At 38.4% G+C, this 16,979-nt stretch overlaps 5 protein-coding genes across 6 annotated transcripts; 3 read left to right on the top strand and 2 right to left on the bottom strand.

Annotated features, from left to right (window-relative positions):
- The first annotated feature begins 444 nt into the window (after window positions 1-444).
- LOC106313971 lies at window positions 445-1,720 on the top strand. 2 transcript variants are annotated; one of them, XM_013751914.1, is made up of 2 exons: window positions 445-614; window positions 720-1,719. In XM_013751914.1, the coding sequence occupies exon 2, from the start codon at window positions 838-840 to the stop codon at window positions 1,351-1,353; it is 516 nt and encodes a 171-aa protein (XP_013607368.1). In that variant the 5' UTR covers window positions 445-614; window positions 720-837; the 3' UTR covers window positions 1,354-1,719. The 2 variants fall into 2 exon arrangements, with proteins under 2 accessions (XP_013607368.1, XP_013607369.1); XM_013751915.1 differs by having other exon boundaries at window positions 451-609; window positions 720-1,720.
- A 205-nt stretch (window positions 1,721-1,925) lies between these two features.
- LOC106318756 (2-hydroxyacyl-CoA lyase) lies at window positions 1,926-3,931 on the bottom strand. Its single transcript, XM_013756878.1, has 2 exons — window positions 2,400-3,931; window positions 1,926-2,336 (listed from the first exon to the last, which is right to left on the bottom strand). Exons 1-2 carry the CDS (start codon window positions 3,798-3,800, stop codon window positions 2,022-2,024), a joined length of 1,716 nt encoding a protein of 571 aa, XP_013612332.1. The 5' UTR covers window positions 3,801-3,931; the 3' UTR covers window positions 1,926-2,021.
- Window positions 3,932-5,895: 1,964 nt separating this feature from the next.
- Window positions 5,896-7,004, top strand: LOC106313490. The gene is made up of 3 exons (XM_013751300.1): window positions 5,896-6,420; window positions 6,490-6,575; window positions 6,652-7,004. The coding sequence occupies exons 1-3, from the start codon at window positions 5,934-5,936 to the stop codon at window positions 6,946-6,948; spliced, it is 870 nt and encodes a 289-aa protein (XP_013606754.1). The 5' UTR covers window positions 5,896-5,933; the 3' UTR covers window positions 6,949-7,004.
- LOC106313489 (ADP,ATP carrier protein ER-ANT1) lies at window positions 7,003-8,469 on the bottom strand. The gene is made up of 4 exons (XM_013751299.1): window positions 8,327-8,469; window positions 7,962-8,240; window positions 7,498-7,869; window positions 7,003-7,418 (listed from the first exon to the last, which is right to left on the bottom strand). Exons 2-4 carry the CDS (start codon window positions 8,223-8,225, stop codon window positions 7,134-7,136), a joined length of 921 nt encoding a protein of 306 aa, XP_013606753.1. The 5' UTR covers window positions 8,226-8,240; window positions 8,327-8,469; the 3' UTR covers window positions 7,003-7,133.
- LOC106315209 (gamma-tubulin complex component 2) lies at window positions 8,275-14,274 on the top strand. The gene is made up of 23 exons (XM_013752958.1): window positions 8,275-8,511; window positions 8,570-8,702; window positions 9,023-9,105; window positions 9,205-9,257; window positions 9,355-9,409; window positions 9,692-9,826; window positions 10,267-10,398; window positions 10,759-10,842; window positions 10,920-11,018; window positions 11,102-11,190; window positions 11,470-11,542; window positions 11,626-11,778; window positions 11,864-11,983; window positions 12,067-12,116; window positions 12,248-12,335; window positions 12,456-12,530; window positions 12,617-12,727; window positions 12,848-12,973; window positions 13,079-13,186; window positions 13,382-13,444; window positions 13,528-13,602; window positions 13,751-13,875; window positions 14,029-14,274. The coding sequence occupies exons 1-23, from the start codon at window positions 8,275-8,277 to the stop codon at window positions 14,150-14,152; spliced, it is 2,391 nt and encodes a 796-aa protein (XP_013608412.1). The 3' UTR covers window positions 14,153-14,274.
- Window positions 14,275-16,979: the final 2,705 nt, after the last annotated feature.

Raw genomic sequence — 16,979 nt, 5'->3', positions numbered from 1 at the left:
GGTGGTCGTTCGAGTACTCATTCCGATTTGGTTAGGATCTAATTCGGATTTTGGGTTTTCGGAGTTTAATATTTTAGCCTCATTCAGATATTTTTAAATTTTAGTTCTGGTTCGAATAACCCATTGAAATTATTTTAAAAATCTTAAAGTTCATATACTAAATAATATTGATAACTAAATTGTATATTGATATGTTTGTTGCTTCCTACGAGCAAAACACATACCTATTTCATTTAACTACTTTTTACATTTAACTGATTTTATGAATGTGGAACGGGTGATATTCTTTTTTTTTTTGTTCAACCAGGAACGAGGTGATATTCATTTTAAGCTATATATAAAAGATATACCGAAAAAACAAAACAAACAAAACAAAGCGCGAATCAAGATCTAGTTAATATATAAATATTAAAAATTTAATTTAATTACTTTTTTTTCCGACGGAAGTACAACCCACGAATCGTAACGTGCGCATTGGTTTTTGTCTCTTCGACACGACGCCGTCGCCGGTCGCCCCCGTTCGTGAGTTAATAATCGGCGGGTCAAGGTCATACATCTTCTGATTGCTACTAATAGGAAGATTCTCGCCGGAGATCCAGTTTTCCCATTGTAAGGTTCGATTAATTTATTTTACGAACCGGTGTTGAACAGAAGAACATCGGTGACGATTTAGGTTTTGCCGTTTTAGGAAGAGTATTGATCAATCTTTGATAAAGCAGAGTCTTGCTGGATTCGAGAGGAAGAAAGGATTGATTTGCATGTGACGTTAGGAACAGTTTGAGAATAGTTTGCTTCAGGACAAGTGAAACGGTTGTCTTCTTTTGAGGAGATTTAACGATGGGTGATGAGAATCTTGCTGAGAAAGTTTCATTGCGAGGGTCATGTGGTAAGGAGGAGATTGTGGAAGAGCTTAGGAACTGTTTGCCCAAATGGGTTACACAAGAACAAGTAACAGATATGGTTAGAGGCACGTGTAGGAACGTAGTTGAGATAGTTGATGACTTCTATGAACACGAGACTATATTCTACGAGCAAGTCCCTGCTGATGTTATATCTTTTAGTTCTAGAGATGGGTTTAGTTCGGGTAACCATGACTCCCTTGTTTCGAAACTGGAGCTTCTAAACTGTGAAACCGAGGGAAATGTAACTCGTCAGTCATCGCAGTTTCACAAGCTCACGAGCATGGCTAGTTCACAGAAGATCAGCCTTTCTCCTGTGAAAAGGAACAGAAAGATCAAAGGTAAACCAAAGAAGAAAGGAAAAGCTTCTTCTAAGTTTGATTCTGCAGGTCCAAAGCAAGCTTCGATTACTAAGTTCTTCAACAAGGTTCCTTCAGATGATACCAAGGCTTAAAAAGCTGGTTTTCAGAACATTTTGGAAGTAATACTTACTGCATCAAGAACCTTGGAAGATTTGCAGCGACCAATGAATGTTGGACTACAATTGTTTAATCTTCAAGGCAACGGATCTTGCTCTCTGGCACGTTTTTGAATTGTAAGAAGCTTTAGTGTTTTGTCTACATTAGCCTCTTTGAGGAAGCTATGATCATATTAAGGTTGTCATTCAGTTGCATAGTTATCAGTTTTTGAGTTAAATGTAGATTCCAAAGAGCATTACGATTAGGTTTGAACGTTATCTGGTTCCTGCTTTCCATTCCCTGATCTTATTCTAATAATGATCATCTGTTAATTAAAACCACTATTTGATTGAAGTTTTTTCCCTAAAACTCATTAGCATTGGACTTCTTAGCAGGTAAAGCAACTGTTACAAGAACTTTATAGTCTCAGTATCATGGTTAAGCTGCAATCTATTGAATATAATAAATCTCTCAAGTTGTTTTCTTGGCAACTCTGTTCTCCGTGTTTTTCAGTCTCCGTTAAAGATTTAACATGCGCAATATAATTCAAGGAAGAAAACATCTAAAGAAGTACGGGAAACAGTGTTTTTATTCAATTTTGGTAATAGTTAAAAACGAAAACGCTTATCGTTACAACTTCCAAACATTTACACACCACAAGCTTCTAGTTCTTGTGCTGCAACCTCCCACTCTCAGCACCAGCAAAAGGATCTATAATAACATTAACCACCGCTGGTTTTCTAGCAGCAAAAGACTCAGAGAGAGCAGATCTAAGCTCGTCGGGCGTTTCCACAATATACCCTTTGCCTCCAAAAGCTTCAATAAGCTTGTGATACCCTGCATTTGGAACAAACGACGTTGGTGCTGGATCTTCTTTATGAGGACCCGAGATCTCTTCAGGACTCCTCCTGTCACCGCCATATACACCACCGTTGTTGAAGACAATCACCACCACAGGAAGATTGTATCTAACCAATGTCTGCATCATAAAAGAAAGTATGAAAAATCCACATTATGGTCAGTTAATGTTTTGTGTTACTACCTCAACTTCCATGGCGCTGAATCCAAAACCAGAGTCACCTTCAACAGCAACAACAAGCCGATCAGGACAAGCAACAGCAGCAGCAATACAATAACCCAAACCAACACCCATTGTCCCCCAAGTCCCTGCATCAAGCCTCGTCCTCGGCTCTCTCTGAACCAAAACCGATCTCCCCACATCCATCGTGTTAGCCCCTTCCGACACCACAACAGGACTCGGTCCTTCCACCGCCAAAATCGCGTCTCTGATGATCCTCATAGGAGTCAAGAAGTTGAAAGGAACCACATCTTTCGCAAGCTGCAACTCCATCTTCTCACCGTTCTCTCTCGCCTTCTTGGAGATCGCCTCCACCCACGGATTCGTCTTCCCCAGACAAAAAGGATCGTCCTTTATCTCCCTGTTCAACAAACCCACCACCGTCTTAGCATCTCCGACGATCCCCAAGTGAGGCTTCCTCAGCTCAATCTCCTCCTCGGAGACATCAACAAGCACAAAGCTCACGTCTTTAGACCATTTCGGAGCCTCGCCGAAATGGAGAAGCCAGTTAAGCCTAGCTCCAACCACCAAAGCGACGTCGCATTTCCCAATCGCAAGCGACCTCGCCGCAGTAGCAGACAGCTCGTGGGTATCCGGCAACAAGCCTTTCCCCATCGGAGTAGGGAGGAAAGGTATCCCAGTAAGCTCCACGAGCTTCTTCAACTCATCCTCCGCTCGCGAATACGCAGCTCCTTTACCGAACACAATCAACGGCCTCTCTGCCTTCCTCAGAAGCGTAACCGCAGATTCAATCTCCGAAGCACGTGCCGCAGGCACGTGATCACTAAAGGCTCCCACGACTTTAGCCACCAGATCATCCGCCTCGGACTCAACGATCCTCTGACGCAACACGTCAGACGGAAGATCCAGATAACACCCGCCGGGTCGACCCGACCCGGCTCGATTCAAAACCCTAGAAACGCAATTGGGGATCTCGCGAACGTCCCTCGCCTTCTCCGATAGCTTCGAGAAGGCTTTAACAGCCTCGATCTGATCGAGCTCCTGGAAATCCCCGCGCCCGGCGTCTCTCTGATCGCACGAGCCGGAGATCATCACCATCGGCCAGGTGTTGGCCCAGGCGTTGGACAGACCCGCGAGGCCGTGGACGCACCCCGGGCCCGAGACGGTGAGGAGGATTCCCGGTTTGCCAGTGAGGTAGCCGTACGCGGAGGCGGCGTACCCGGCGGACTGCTCGTTGTGGAAGGCGATGAAGCGGATGCCGAGAGCCATGGCGCGGGTGGCTAGGGAGGTGACGGGGATTCCCACGACGCCGAACATGTGGGTGACGCCGAGATGGGATAGGGATTTCGCGACGAGGGTGTTGCCGTCGATTGACGGTGGAGTGGCTGCTGAATCATCCGCCATACCTTTTTTGTTTGATTGCTCAACTTGCTTTTCTCAGTTTCTTATAGTTCTCTCTCTCTCTTATAAAGGCTTTCGCTTTGTCACTATAGTTATCTGATTAGTAGTATCTGTTTTTGCATGAAGTGTCGTTACTAATTTTAAACAGAGTCGTTTCTTCGAATAAGTGTGTCATCGGAGCAGTTCCAAAACTCTATATCAGAACTTTAAAATTGTTTTCTCCTGAATTAAAACTTCAAATTCAACTTCAAAACTATTTGAATTTTATAATATAAATTTTATATTTGTCATAACTAATTTGAATTCATATTACTTTTATACACAACTAACACATATATAAATATATTACAACAATATTAATTAATAAAATATTCTATAAAAATATAAAAATTTAAATAAAAATAATTTAATTAATATTAAACTTCAAACGAAATATCATATTATTCCATAAAATGATTTTTGTAATGCATATATGATATATTAATGCATTTCGAAGTAAAAATGGTTCTCCTTATTTTTACTTTGTAGATTACAAGCTAAAAATTGTTGAAATCGGATGATATTGATACTTGTAAATACATAAGATCAGAACAAGAAAGTAAAAGAAAAACATAAAATATTGCTAAAAGACTATTTTTTTTTGATGAAATTAATACTCGTGAATATATTTGATATGAACAATAAAGAATTGTACGAAAAATACATAAAAACAACAACAACAACAACAACAACCATCTTCAGTTACACAAAAAAAATTGGACAATATTTGAAAATTTTGAAAGTTCTGGATCAAACTTACCTGAGTATTAGTGTTGTTGTAATATTTAAATTTGTGTACTAGTTATGTCTTCATGTAATTTTAAAAAATCTTTTTTGTTAAGTTTGTTTTGTATATTATTGTTGTTTAAATCTAGTTTAAAATATTTTAAATCTTATTTTAAAGTTTTATTTAATTTTATGTGTAAAATTTAAAATCTGTAAACAAAAGTTAAAATATATATGAGATATAACTTTTTAAGGATTAAAACAATAAACAAGAAAATATTTATGAATCATAAAAGTGGTGTGTGATTGTAGGGACCAAAATGCAAATAAAAATATGAAACTTCAGATTTGAAGTTTTGAGTAGTGAAACTTCAAATATAGAGTTTCGCTCTTCAAAACTTCAAACTTCAAATCTGAAGTTTTGAAGTTTCTTTTTAGAGAGCAAAAAACTTCATATTTGAAGTTATAGAGTGTCTTTTGGAGATGTTATTATTATGATTTTATTTGAAAAAGGTTATCTAATAGCAATAGTAAATTCAATAAAATTATCACCAAACTATCCATTAACTCTTATCAACTTTTTGAGTTGTATGAAATACAAAGGTATTGTGTGATACAAACAAACGTTAAATTTAAAAATGGGTGGTACTGTATATCTTTGGTCACTAGCAAGACATCCTCACCTAATAATATTCTCAATAATTGAATTTGAATGTGATAAAATGATAAGAAATTATAGTTCGTTTTGGTTTATATACTCTTGTTTAAATTGAAAACATTGTTTTAGTGACTTGCGTGCCTCACTCATGATGATGATTGGATTAGTCTTGAAGTTTGCCAGTTGCCACCATAGTTAGCAAAAAGAAAAACAATTCGAAATTGGATTTGTGCTTCTACACTAGGTGGAGGATTTTGACCACGACTTAACAAAAGCCACCTAAAGATCTCTCATGATCAGATACATTTGATCTTTACACGCGAGCGACTCTAGAGAACACAAACATATTTTCTCAAACGATGGTAAAATTCCTACAGTTTTCAAACTATTTTACTGATCTGCATGGTCCACGCAGTATGGATAAACTTTCGGATATTCTGACTCCATACGTCCAATTCAAATACAGTTTTTTTTTTTTAAAATATCACCATTAGATAGTGGAACCTAATAAACTTGAATGCAAGAAAACATACAAGATATTGTTTATTAAAAAAAAGAAGCAACGTGTGGAACCATTAACAATCAACACATCTTTAGTGGCACGCACGTCTTCCAAATTTGTCCTCACGTATTCATATATACACACGCTCAACACATTCAAGAACCAAACGTTAGGCGTTGCAGAATCATTATTCTATTTTAGAGACAAAAACATGGCAAGATCGCTCAAGAAACCAGCCAAGTTTAGCCTACGACGAGTCCGGATCAACTCACCGTCCATTAGGTTCAAACCTGACTCCAGTTCCATAGAGAGAGACCAAAGAATCGAGTTTCTTGGTCAAAATGCCGATGATGCTGGATCCACAGGAGAAGAAAGCAAAGTCCAAAACAGAGAAAGCGAAGAGACTGAAGACAAACAAGAAGAAGAAATCGTCAAAGTAGTGATAAAAGAAGAGAAAAAAGAGCAAAAAGAACAAGATGACGTCAAGAGCTTTCAAGATGGAGGCGCAGAAGGGAAGAAAGAGGCGGGAGTAGCGGTTGAGACGGCTAAGGAGGAGGAGACTGAAGGGGGAAACAGAGTAATGGTGGTGGTGGATAAAGCGCTTGCTTCTACAGGAGCTTTAGAATGGGCTATAACACACACCTTACAACCACAAGACACACTCTTTCTGCTATATTTTGCACAACCATTTAGAAAAGGTTCTTCTATGTTTCCTTGCTAATGTTTCTTTGTTTTGGCCTCTTAACGTTTTCCAAATTTGGTTTTAGGGGAAAGGAAGAACCGAAAACGGGAGGTGAAAACTGATGAACTAGTCCACACTCTAAAGAAACTATCCCAAACGAAACGGCCAGGGGTGAGTTTCACTCTCCATTGTTTGTTATATATGTCAGGAGTTAAAAATAGTGTTAGATTTGTGTATATAATGACAGATAGAAGTGGAGATAAGGAGGCTAGAAGGAAAAAACAAAGAGAAAGGAGCAAAGATAGTCGAAGAAGCAAAGAAACAGCAAGTGACTCTTTTAGTAGTTGGACAAGAGAAGAAACCTCCTGTATGGAGGCTACTGAAGAGATGGACTTGGAAGAGACGCCGTGGACACGCCGGTGTTCTCAAATACTGTCTCGAAAACGCTTCTTGCATGACTATAGCTGTTAAACCAAAGAAGCGCAAGCACGGTGGTTACTTAATCACCACCAAACGCCACAAAAACTTCTGGCTTCTCGCTTAATGAACACCAACCTGCAAGCTTTTCATCCTTTATTTTTTTTTGTTTGTATCATCAAAAGCTTTCAAATAAATCCTTTATTGAAATAACAAATGTATCTGCACAAGAATTATCAACAATTTTCCCTATCCTCATTTGTTTTAAAATGATTCTGTTAATAAACACAACACATTGGAATGTAAGTGAGACTACTGAACCAAATGCTTATAAGCAATACGGTGAAGCTGATCATACCCCGCAAGCACTCCTGCTCCTGCAACTCCAAGAAGCATGTTGGCAGTAACTCCTCTATACAGCGCAAAGAACCCTTCATACTTCAGTATCTCTCTTAGCGCGTGAACGGCGTTCCTGTATTTAACAGGCTGTCCTGATGTAAGCATCATTCTCCTCCTAACCGTGTCAAAAGGGTAAGCAATGACGCCTGCAGAGGTAGTAATGCTCCACCCCAATAAAAAGCTAGCCAAGAAGTTTCCCTGGCAGAAAATCAAATAAACCATTTATAACTACTATTGTTTGCTCATAAGGGGATAGAAATGATGATATTAATATTACCTCTAAGGAACCGACTAAAACGATGGGTTTGAATGTATCATACATCCCAAAATACATCCCTCGGTAAAGAGTGATTCCCAATATCGACACGCCAAAGCCACGGTAAAGGCCTTTAACACCGTCGCTTGAGAGAGTCTTACGGTACACATCGACCATCCCTTTGAACTGTCTCTTGCCACTAACTGAACATTCCTTCGCATCAGTGCCTAAACGAGTCCTCGCGTAATCAAGATGATATAGAAACAAGGACGTTGTAGCTCCAGCAGCGCTTCCAGAGGCTACGTTTCCAGCGAACCACTTCAAGTAACCGTCCTTCTCTTTGGAGCATCCGAGACGGGTCTTGAAGTAACCTTTAAACGCAAAGTTGGAAGCCTAAGAGAGGAATTTAAAAAGAGTCTCTTAACACACAAAAACAAACACTCAAAAGTGTCTAAAGATTAAAGCTTTTCTTTAATTAATCAAACCTGGGTAGGGAAATAACGTATGACGTTGGCTTGGTTTCCTCTCCAGAAGGATAAAACACCTTCTTCTCTGAAGATTCTGAGGAAGCAGTTGCCTAGACCGGTGTAGGGTCTGGTGAGATGTCCTGTTTTGATCATCTCTCCTTGGTTTTGGAGTAAAAGCTTCACCCTTTCGATAGGAGCGGCTGCGGATTTGGCGACAATGGCTGCTGCACCTCCCATCATGAAATCCGTAGAAAATTTCTCGGGTTTTCCGACAAAAGCCATCCTTTATGCCCCCACCTGATTCAATACCAAATACAACGGACCAAAAAGGATGAGGAATGATGCAAAGGGAAGAGAAAGAGAGGATTTTGAAGTGACAAAACCTGGAGATGATTCCTATATGATCTTCGCCGCAGAGAGAGAGGGGAACTCGGCGGCGAAAGATCGTCTCCAGGCGCAGGAGAGGAGAAGCGGGTGGTTTCGTTTTAGAGCTCTCAATAAAATAGAAAAGGAAGAGATAATCATTTTTGTTGAATCGAAAACTGGAGGACAGAACAGGAGGAAAGGTGTTTGTTTTCTTTTGTTTTTTTTTTAAAAAAGGTTTGTCCTTTTTCTAATTTTTAAAGCAAAAACGAATATACACACCGAGTGGGATTTTGCCGCGGAGAGAGAGCGAGTCCCCCCCTCCTTCACTCGCTCAACGTTCGACGTTGCCACACGCTGCGAAGCGAAGCGAAGCTCCTCTCCTTGAACTATTAGGTTTGTTTCGATACTCCCCTTCTTCCTTCTTCTTCAGGTGTTTCAGTTTTTGGTAGCTATGGTTTTCAAATCAATCACAGCTGACTTCTAGTTCCAATAGCATTTGCTGAAAATCGATCATAGACTTGGCAAAAAAATCTCAGTTTTGTAAGAATTTCACTTTCGATAACGATCTGACACCTAAGTTCTGCATCGCTCGGTTTCGTAATCCGCCGTGAAACCGAGGATCTGAACATATCCGGTTCACTCAAACCGGACTTCATTTATGGCTTATTAAAACCGGAGCGGGTCGGAATATGGTGGCTGATGATTGCTTGCAGAGAGTGAAAGCGAAGCAATGGAATCAATCTCGTGCCCTACGACTCCTCGTTGGAACCAAGATAGGCCTGGCCGCTTCCACCAGGTGCTGCTCCATCGTTAGACTGTGGGTTTTGATTTGTTCTGAATTAAATCTTTCAAAGAAAACGTGAATTTTATGACAATGGAGTTTTGTTTGTCTCAGGAAACGAGGGCAAGCTCCAAACTTGCTGATTCAAAGCGGTTTCCTTCAAAATCGTCTAGGTAGGTATTTCTGAATCTCTATGCTGAAAGTTAATTTGATTTTTCCTCTTTTCCAGAAAATTACTCATCTTTATATGTGTGTGTGTGTGGTTTCAGCAAATTCTGGAGTAGAGCAGGCAATAGGCTGCTATGACACACCGGTTCAGGTTTGTGTTATTTCACAATTTCTCGTCCTTTTTTTTTTTGTTTCTCTTTCTCTAGGCTTCCATTTAGGGATTCTTTGATATTGTTATCCCATTTTACCTTGAAACTGGTGGTGAGATACTTAAAGATTGGGTTTGAGGTGTGTAGCTTTTGCAAGTTTGGCATAGTAGAATTGATTCTGGCTTCTAATTTTCGTGAATTGATCTGTGAGCCAATTAGTTGTGTAAAGTCTAGGTTGAGACTTGGTGTCATCTCTTCTTTTTTATATCCTTTTTGGCATGCAGGAACTTATTGTCATCGATGATCTCTTGTCTGCGTTAGTTGGAATTGAAGGGAGATATATATCAATTAAAAGATTCCATGGGAAGGAGGATAGTCTAGCTTTCCAAGTTGATCCATCAATGGATTTGGCATTACAGGCAAGTACTACTCAACACATTAAATATTTTATCTTATCCTGAACATTTTAAGAAAAAATGGCTACACAAATCAACTGCAGAAAACCTTTGATTTTAACCATGTATGATCTGTTCGTTTTTGAGGTAAGTTGATCACATTTACAAAATGTGTTGCATTTTGGAGACTGTTATATTGATGCTTCCAAGGTGTTTCTTCTTCGTGTATGTTATATGGAATTTGATTTGGAAGTAAATGGAATTCATTTGTGTTCTGACTTCTTGATAGTTTAATTATCTCCAAAGTCCAACCAAATAGATACATTCATTGTTATTTGATGTTGCAGAATGGGTCTCTCTCTTTTCTGCAAGGAGTTAGAGATGCTATCATAAATTAACATTGTAATTCTTTATCTATATCTGGCTCTTCTGAAATATATTGGCTGATGGGAACAATTTTGCAGGAACAAGCAAAAAGTATATTCCCATTATGTGAATGTTTTCTGCTGATTGACCAATTTGTGGAGTCAAGCTCACAGTTCAAGAAGGGGCTAGTTAACCATGCATTTGCAGCTGCACTCAGGGCTCTCCTTCTTGTATGTTATATACGTTGCTACTTTTTGTGGTAATTGTCATGCATTGTTTGCTGACTTATTTCTTCTTTCCTTTACTGTTTCATGTGGGGGCTTTTGTTGCAAACTTGATCTGGATTCCATAAAATAATAGTCAAAGTTAGGGGAGCTAATCAGTTAACTAAAAACATGAACTTGGAAGCTCATTTGAATTTGATGTCTCTATCCCATTTAAGAGTGAGCATGTATGCGTACGTATGAATATCTAAGATGACCAATTGCATTGTTTAGATTGAGAGATATCACTTTCTGTTAGCGCTGAGGTAATTTGAAAACACTCTTTGCTAATGCTGAAAGTATTAACAATTTTCTTTCTTATACCAGGATTATCAAACCATGGTGGCACAATTGGAACATCAATTTCGACTTGGAAGACTCTCTCTCCAAGGATTATGGTTTTACTGTCAGGTCTGTCTTTCTTCCGAGAATGGAAGCTACAAGTTCTGGAAAAACCTATGCTGATTGATTGTTTTTGTGTATCTCAGCCCATGATGGGATCCATGTGCGCTTTGGCTGTAGTAATTCAGCAGGCTTCAGCAAAGCATTTTGTGGGCTCTGGTGTGCTTAATCTCTTGCAGAGTCAGGTAGATTCTTACTTTGGATATTTTGTTGTGCTGGAACTAGCTTTCTTGCTGTGTGTCCTAATCTTGAAGACTGCCATGCCTAGGAAGCGATGGCTGGTGATAATTCAGTGAGGTCATTGTTAGAGAAAATGACTGAGTGTGCAAGCAATGCATACCTGAGCATATTAGAAAGGTTGATTTCCCATGCCTCATTCGTTCTTGCTCGTAACTAGACTCATAGAAATCTCTGTTAATGTTTGCATTTTCCTCCTTTGTTATCCGTTTGTGAGAATGCTCAGATAATCTAAGTCCAACCTCTGGCTCTATTTTTCCTTCGTTAGTAAGGAGTGATAAGCGAACATGTTTGTTATCTTTTGTTTTATCATATCTGTACATGGGTTACCCCACTTGCTAGATAACTCAATAGTATTCTCAGATGTATCAGCTGACTTGAACTAATGTTTTAATTAAGGTGGGTCTATGAAGGGATCATTGATGATCCGTATGGAGAATTTTTCATTGCTGAGAACAGATCTCTTAAAAAGGTACTTTGATTTTTTTTTTCTCTCAGCTCATCTGCACACTTTTCAAATACTTGATCATACAATTTCAAGTTCTTTTTGTACAGGAAAGCCTCATTCAGGACTCGACGGCTAAATATTGGAGCCAAAGGTACAGCCTCAAGGAGACTATTCCTGGCTTCCTTGCAAACATTGCTGCAACAATATTAACCACAGGGAAATATCTAAACGTTATGAGAGAATGTGGGCACAATGTTCAGGTATGTTTGTGGATAACATTTTTCTTTTATACAATTAACAGTGTTGGTGATGTTGGAGACGACATTGGCTGATATTTTTTGACAGGTTCCTATCTCAGAGAGATCTAAGCTAACGATATTTGGTTCAAATCATCATTATCTTGAATGCATAAAGGCAGCTCACGAATATGCCAGTAAAGGACTTGTGAGTCTCATCATGGATAAGGTAATGCATTGTGTTAACGATGGATGCTTCTTTAATTTCAAACCTTGTAAATTCGCCTCTCTGACCATCAGTATATGATTCAGTACGGCCTCATTGGAAGACTTCGTTCTATAAAGCACTATCTTCTTCTCGCCAGGTATGCTGGCTCTATTCATGAATAACCAGTTATCTTCGGTGTTTGTAATTGGAATGTTTTCTTCTGTCATTGATAGTGTATCATCTGTTTAGTTTCTAATTATCTTTGGTGCAACAATGTAATACACTGCAGGGTGATTTCTTGGTTCATTTCATGGACATTGCTCGAGAGGAGCTCAACAAAAAAGTGCATGAAATATCTGTTGAAAAGTTGCAGGTACTTTGCCCCTAATAGAACACAATCAAAAGATTAGAGAATGATTGCTACCAGTATTCAATCGTTTGTTCTCTCTCTCTACATGTTTGGTGGGATCTGAATGTATGTGTATTTTATTAGTCTTTGCTAGATCTTGCCCTGCGTACCACAGCGGCTGCAGCAGATCCTCGCCACGAGGATTTGACTTGTTGTGTGGTGAGCAGTCACTTTGTCTTTTCCTGGATGTGGTTAATATACATAGTTCGTGCATAATTTGTATTCACTTTGCATTGACATATTAGGATCGAACTTCATTGCTTACGACTTTAGGAATGCAGAAGGACCTGAATAGCAATAGTATAGAGGACCCAGTGAGCATCACTGGTCTTGAAACATTTTCCTTGGGCTACAAGGTCTGCTCCTTTCTTGCCTTGTCTGCATCTTCCCGTTTGTTACAAAATTGGCTACTCAATCGTTTGATATGTTTTAAACCAATTTTGTATGGTAATGTTTGTTATGGCTTTGTGTTTCAGGTTCAGTGGCCACTATCTATTGTCATATCAAAGAAAGCCCTATCAAAATACCAGTTAATTTTCCGCTTTTTGTTTCATTGCAAACATGTGGAACGCCAGCTTTGTGGTGCTTGGCAGATACATCAAGTATGGACTAATAATTATATAGTAGCTAGGGAATTTTGTTTCTGTGTGTTATGAAACTTTATTATTATATTTGCTTCTTTAAGAAACTGGTGTGTAATTCTACAGGGGATTCGGTCTATGAACTCTAACGGTACAGCAATTCGTAGATCATCGCTTCTCTGCCGTAGCATGCTTAAATTCATCAGTAGCCTTCTACATTATCTTACATTCGAGGCAAGTAGTGAATTTTTTTCTCATTTTTGTGTTTGTTTTAAACTTTTTATGTTTGCTGATATAACAGAATTTAGATATATTTATGTAAAGATTTTGATTGTCTAGCCGTAGATCCTATATAGGTCCTTATGAGATGATTATGATGTTTAACTAAGCGTAACATTGTATTTGCTTCTATGTGGGATGTCTCTTCAGGTTCTGGAACCAAATTGGCATGTGATGCACGATAGGCTGCAATCCACAAGGAGTGTAGATGAGGTAACTGTAGAGGTCTGCTTTGTTATTGTTGGAAGGGAAAACATGCTTACACTGAACAATGATTGTGCCATCATCTTACACAGGTGATACAGCATCACGACTTCTTTCTTGATAAATGTCTGAGAGGATGCTTGCTTCTTTTACCTGATGTCCTCAAGGTATCTGTTTTATTTAGTGTTATGTTTTCTCAGGATCAATGTAATTATGTACTTCTCTATGAAGCTCAACGATAGTAGAAAATTCTGAATGCAGAAGTATATGTATATGATGTTTTCAGTATTTAACTAGTCTTTACTGGTGTTGCAGAAAATGGAGAAGTTGAAATCAGTGTGCTTGCAATACGCTGAGTGGCTGATATCGTCGTCTATCCACATCAATAGCCAGTCTCAGAAGACAATGATAAGAGACACAACCGTCACAGAGTCCATATTGTAAGTAGTAGCTAGCAAGGAACTGATTAATTATGTTTCTTCGCGTATCACTTGGATCTTTTAGATTCCTTTTATCAACAAACATCTCTACAAAAGCAGTTCCTGTTCCAATTATAGTATTGTTCTAATTTGTCTGGTTACGCGTTTTACCAGCAATTTCGAGAGAGAATTCAACTCGGAGTTGCAGAGCTTAGGACCAGTGTTGAGCAAAGGCTCTCAGGCTGAGCCATACTTGACTCATCTATCCCAGTGGATCCTTGGTGTTTCTAAAGAATGAGAGAATGAGACTTTTACTAAACAAACTCAGGCTTTTCATGTTTTTAATGTTTTATCAATTGATATTCAGCTTGAAGCTGTTATGAGATGTGAATGTGAATTTCCACGGTTTGAAAAAAAAAATCACGGGCTCTCTCTGTTAAAAGCTTGGATTCAAGTATAGTGTGGTTCAACAGCAACTAACTACTTCCTTTGAGAAGTCATCTGTAAATCTTTTATTCTGCACATCTGTGAATCTTTTACTCTGTCTTCCCATCAGACCTTTATGAAACAATGACCCAAAAGGAGAAGAAAGAGTTTACCAAAGAGAGAACACCAAAACATATCCATTGTTAATAGCATCTGAGATGCCTGTAACAACTCCGACAATGTTTATGATCAAGACTGTTTGTCGGAGGGATAAGCAGAGAGTTGTCCATTTGAATGCTTAAAGGTCTCCAAAGTCATCATCATCTGTTGCTTTTGATGTGACTCTGAAGTTTGTGTCAATGCCTGCTAAGTGCTAAGATTTTGAGAAGACCTTGTCCAACTGCAAAAGAGCTGAGCTGAGACCATAAAACTAAGATCTTTCAACTATTTTTTTCTAAGTGTCGTTCCAAACTGTAAACGTTGGACCCACTTCTCCATGGTGGTACATATTAGAGCCAACATTATTCGACATTGCCGCTGAAAAATCTCCTTCAGGCGACTGCTGAATCTGCGGCTGCTGCAGAGCAAAGTAATAACTGTTTCTTGCATTGTACGCAATCTCAGCAGCAGGGAAAAGTATCACAGTTAACCGGGGCTGCCAAGGAAATTCCCACAAACAGTAACCGAATCATCTGAAGCAGAGCTATGATTGATCAATCATAAGGCTCTGCGTGCTGCTCAAAAAACGGTGCTGATTCATCCTCTTGTTTGAAACAAGACAAGTTTCCTCCATTGTACCTCTCTTGGTTTATCAATTAACTATAATTTGCTACCTTGTATACTATAAAACTTCCCTAAAAAGATTGCCGGATCTCGGAGAGCAATACGTATTGACCCGTATAAATGAATCGCAAGTAAAATAATCTCAAACGCTATTTCTAACTCTTCTAAATCATCTATAAATGTTTATTAATCATTTATAATAATTTATAAAGTCAATTTTTGAATATTTAACCCTAAACAATAATCACTAAACTTTAAACACAAATGTTAGGGTATTTTTAATTGAATGTATTTTTGAAAAATAATAGCTAAACAAATTTAACATTTCATAAAAATAGCTAATTTATGATATTTTAAACAAATTTTCAAATATTAATCTATTTTTGGAAAGCGGTAATTGGTTTTGAGCTAATTAACTCTTCTATTCAGTTGTTCCACTTACGAACAATCAAATCAGATGTCAAAAACATTCGTCCAATTAGTGTGAACTCTTCTCAGGCTATCATGTTTTTTCTTACTAAAGATATACTATACCATGTTTTTCTTTTTGGGAGTGTAAAGACGAATGTGGAAATGATGAGGGTCTGCAAGAGTCTGCCTGAACGTACAAATTTTTTGGTCATTTTAATTACTAGGAGCATTACCCCCGCGCAAGCGCGGAGTTGTGGACCGAGTTTTTGTTTCATCTCAATATTTGCTAGGGTTATTGTAGTTGTGAATTTTGCGTTTTGTGTTAATCATTGTTTTTCAAGTTTTTAATTGTAATAGGGTTAGAGTTGTGATGATGAACTGTGTAGGCATTGTTCATTGTTCTCCACTTATGAAGGACTAAACTTGGTTAGTAATGTGATTGATATAGTTCGTGGTGTTGCTTGTTGTGTCATTGAGACTTATTGTTTGTTTGTTTTTTTAACTCGTAAACATTTCGATGTAAAATCCTCGTAAATATTTCGATGTTAATCACTCGTAAATATTCGTTGTAAACTCCATGTAATGTTTACGGGGAGTTTACATCGTTTCTTATTATATTATTAGTATATAATAGATTTTAATTTATATTTAATATTCAGAATTTAAAATAATTTAAATTTTAAAACGAAATATGAAATTGGAAAACATATTTTTAAAAAGTCATACAATAATATTTAAATTCATAATACAAACAGAAAAATAAAAAAAACTACATATTCTCGAAGTAGTTGGTGGGGTTGCTCGGCTGTTGACGAGTTGGATCGGACTCTTGGGGATCTCGTGGTGGCATTCCGAGAGCGGCTCGTCTCTCACTCAACATTCTCTGCATAACCGGGTTTCCCACGGCCATCACGTCTAGCAAATCCTCAAGAGAGTCTAAACGAACCTGCTGGCTATCCATTCGAGCCTTCATCTGAGCAGTCTCTTCATCCCGTCTCGAAGTGTATGACGAAGTTGCCCTTGCAACTTCGTTAACAGAGCCTATACCGACTATCTGTCCCTTCTTTTTAGGAGCCACCTATAAAATCAAAACATATATTAATATAGTTAATTATGTTAAAATACTTAAAATAATGTAAACAAAAGTTTTAAGTTGTACCTCTTCGAACATTCTGTCGGCCTCTTCGGTGGACAATGTGACTGGTAATCCATCGGGAGACTCATGGGTTAGTTGCGTCTCCCGTTCTTCAATCCGACCAGCCACTGCTTGGAAGAGTTTCTCAGATGCAGGATCCACAAAAACTCCGTCGGATGTGGCGTGAGCCATCTTGAATAGGTCAGACAGAGAAGGTAAGACTCCCGTCTTCTCGAACTAAAAAAAAAATTTAAATTAAAAATTAAAAATTATATTAATTGAATATTTTAAAATATATATTTAAAACAAAACTTACAGCTTCTAGACGGACTCCTGCATGAGGTTTTTGTCCGGTTCTGTGAAGCATGGG

This window comes from Brassica oleracea, chromosome C9 (assembly GCF_000695525.1).
Source record: "Brassica oleracea var. oleracea cultivar TO1000 chromosome C9, BOL, whole genome shotgun sequence".
NCBI classification, from domain to species: Eukaryota; Viridiplantae; Streptophyta; class Magnoliopsida; order Brassicales; family Brassicaceae; genus Brassica; species Brassica oleracea.
Note: the sequence above shows the minus strand (reverse complement) of the source record. Positions and strands in the feature narration are given on the sequence as shown.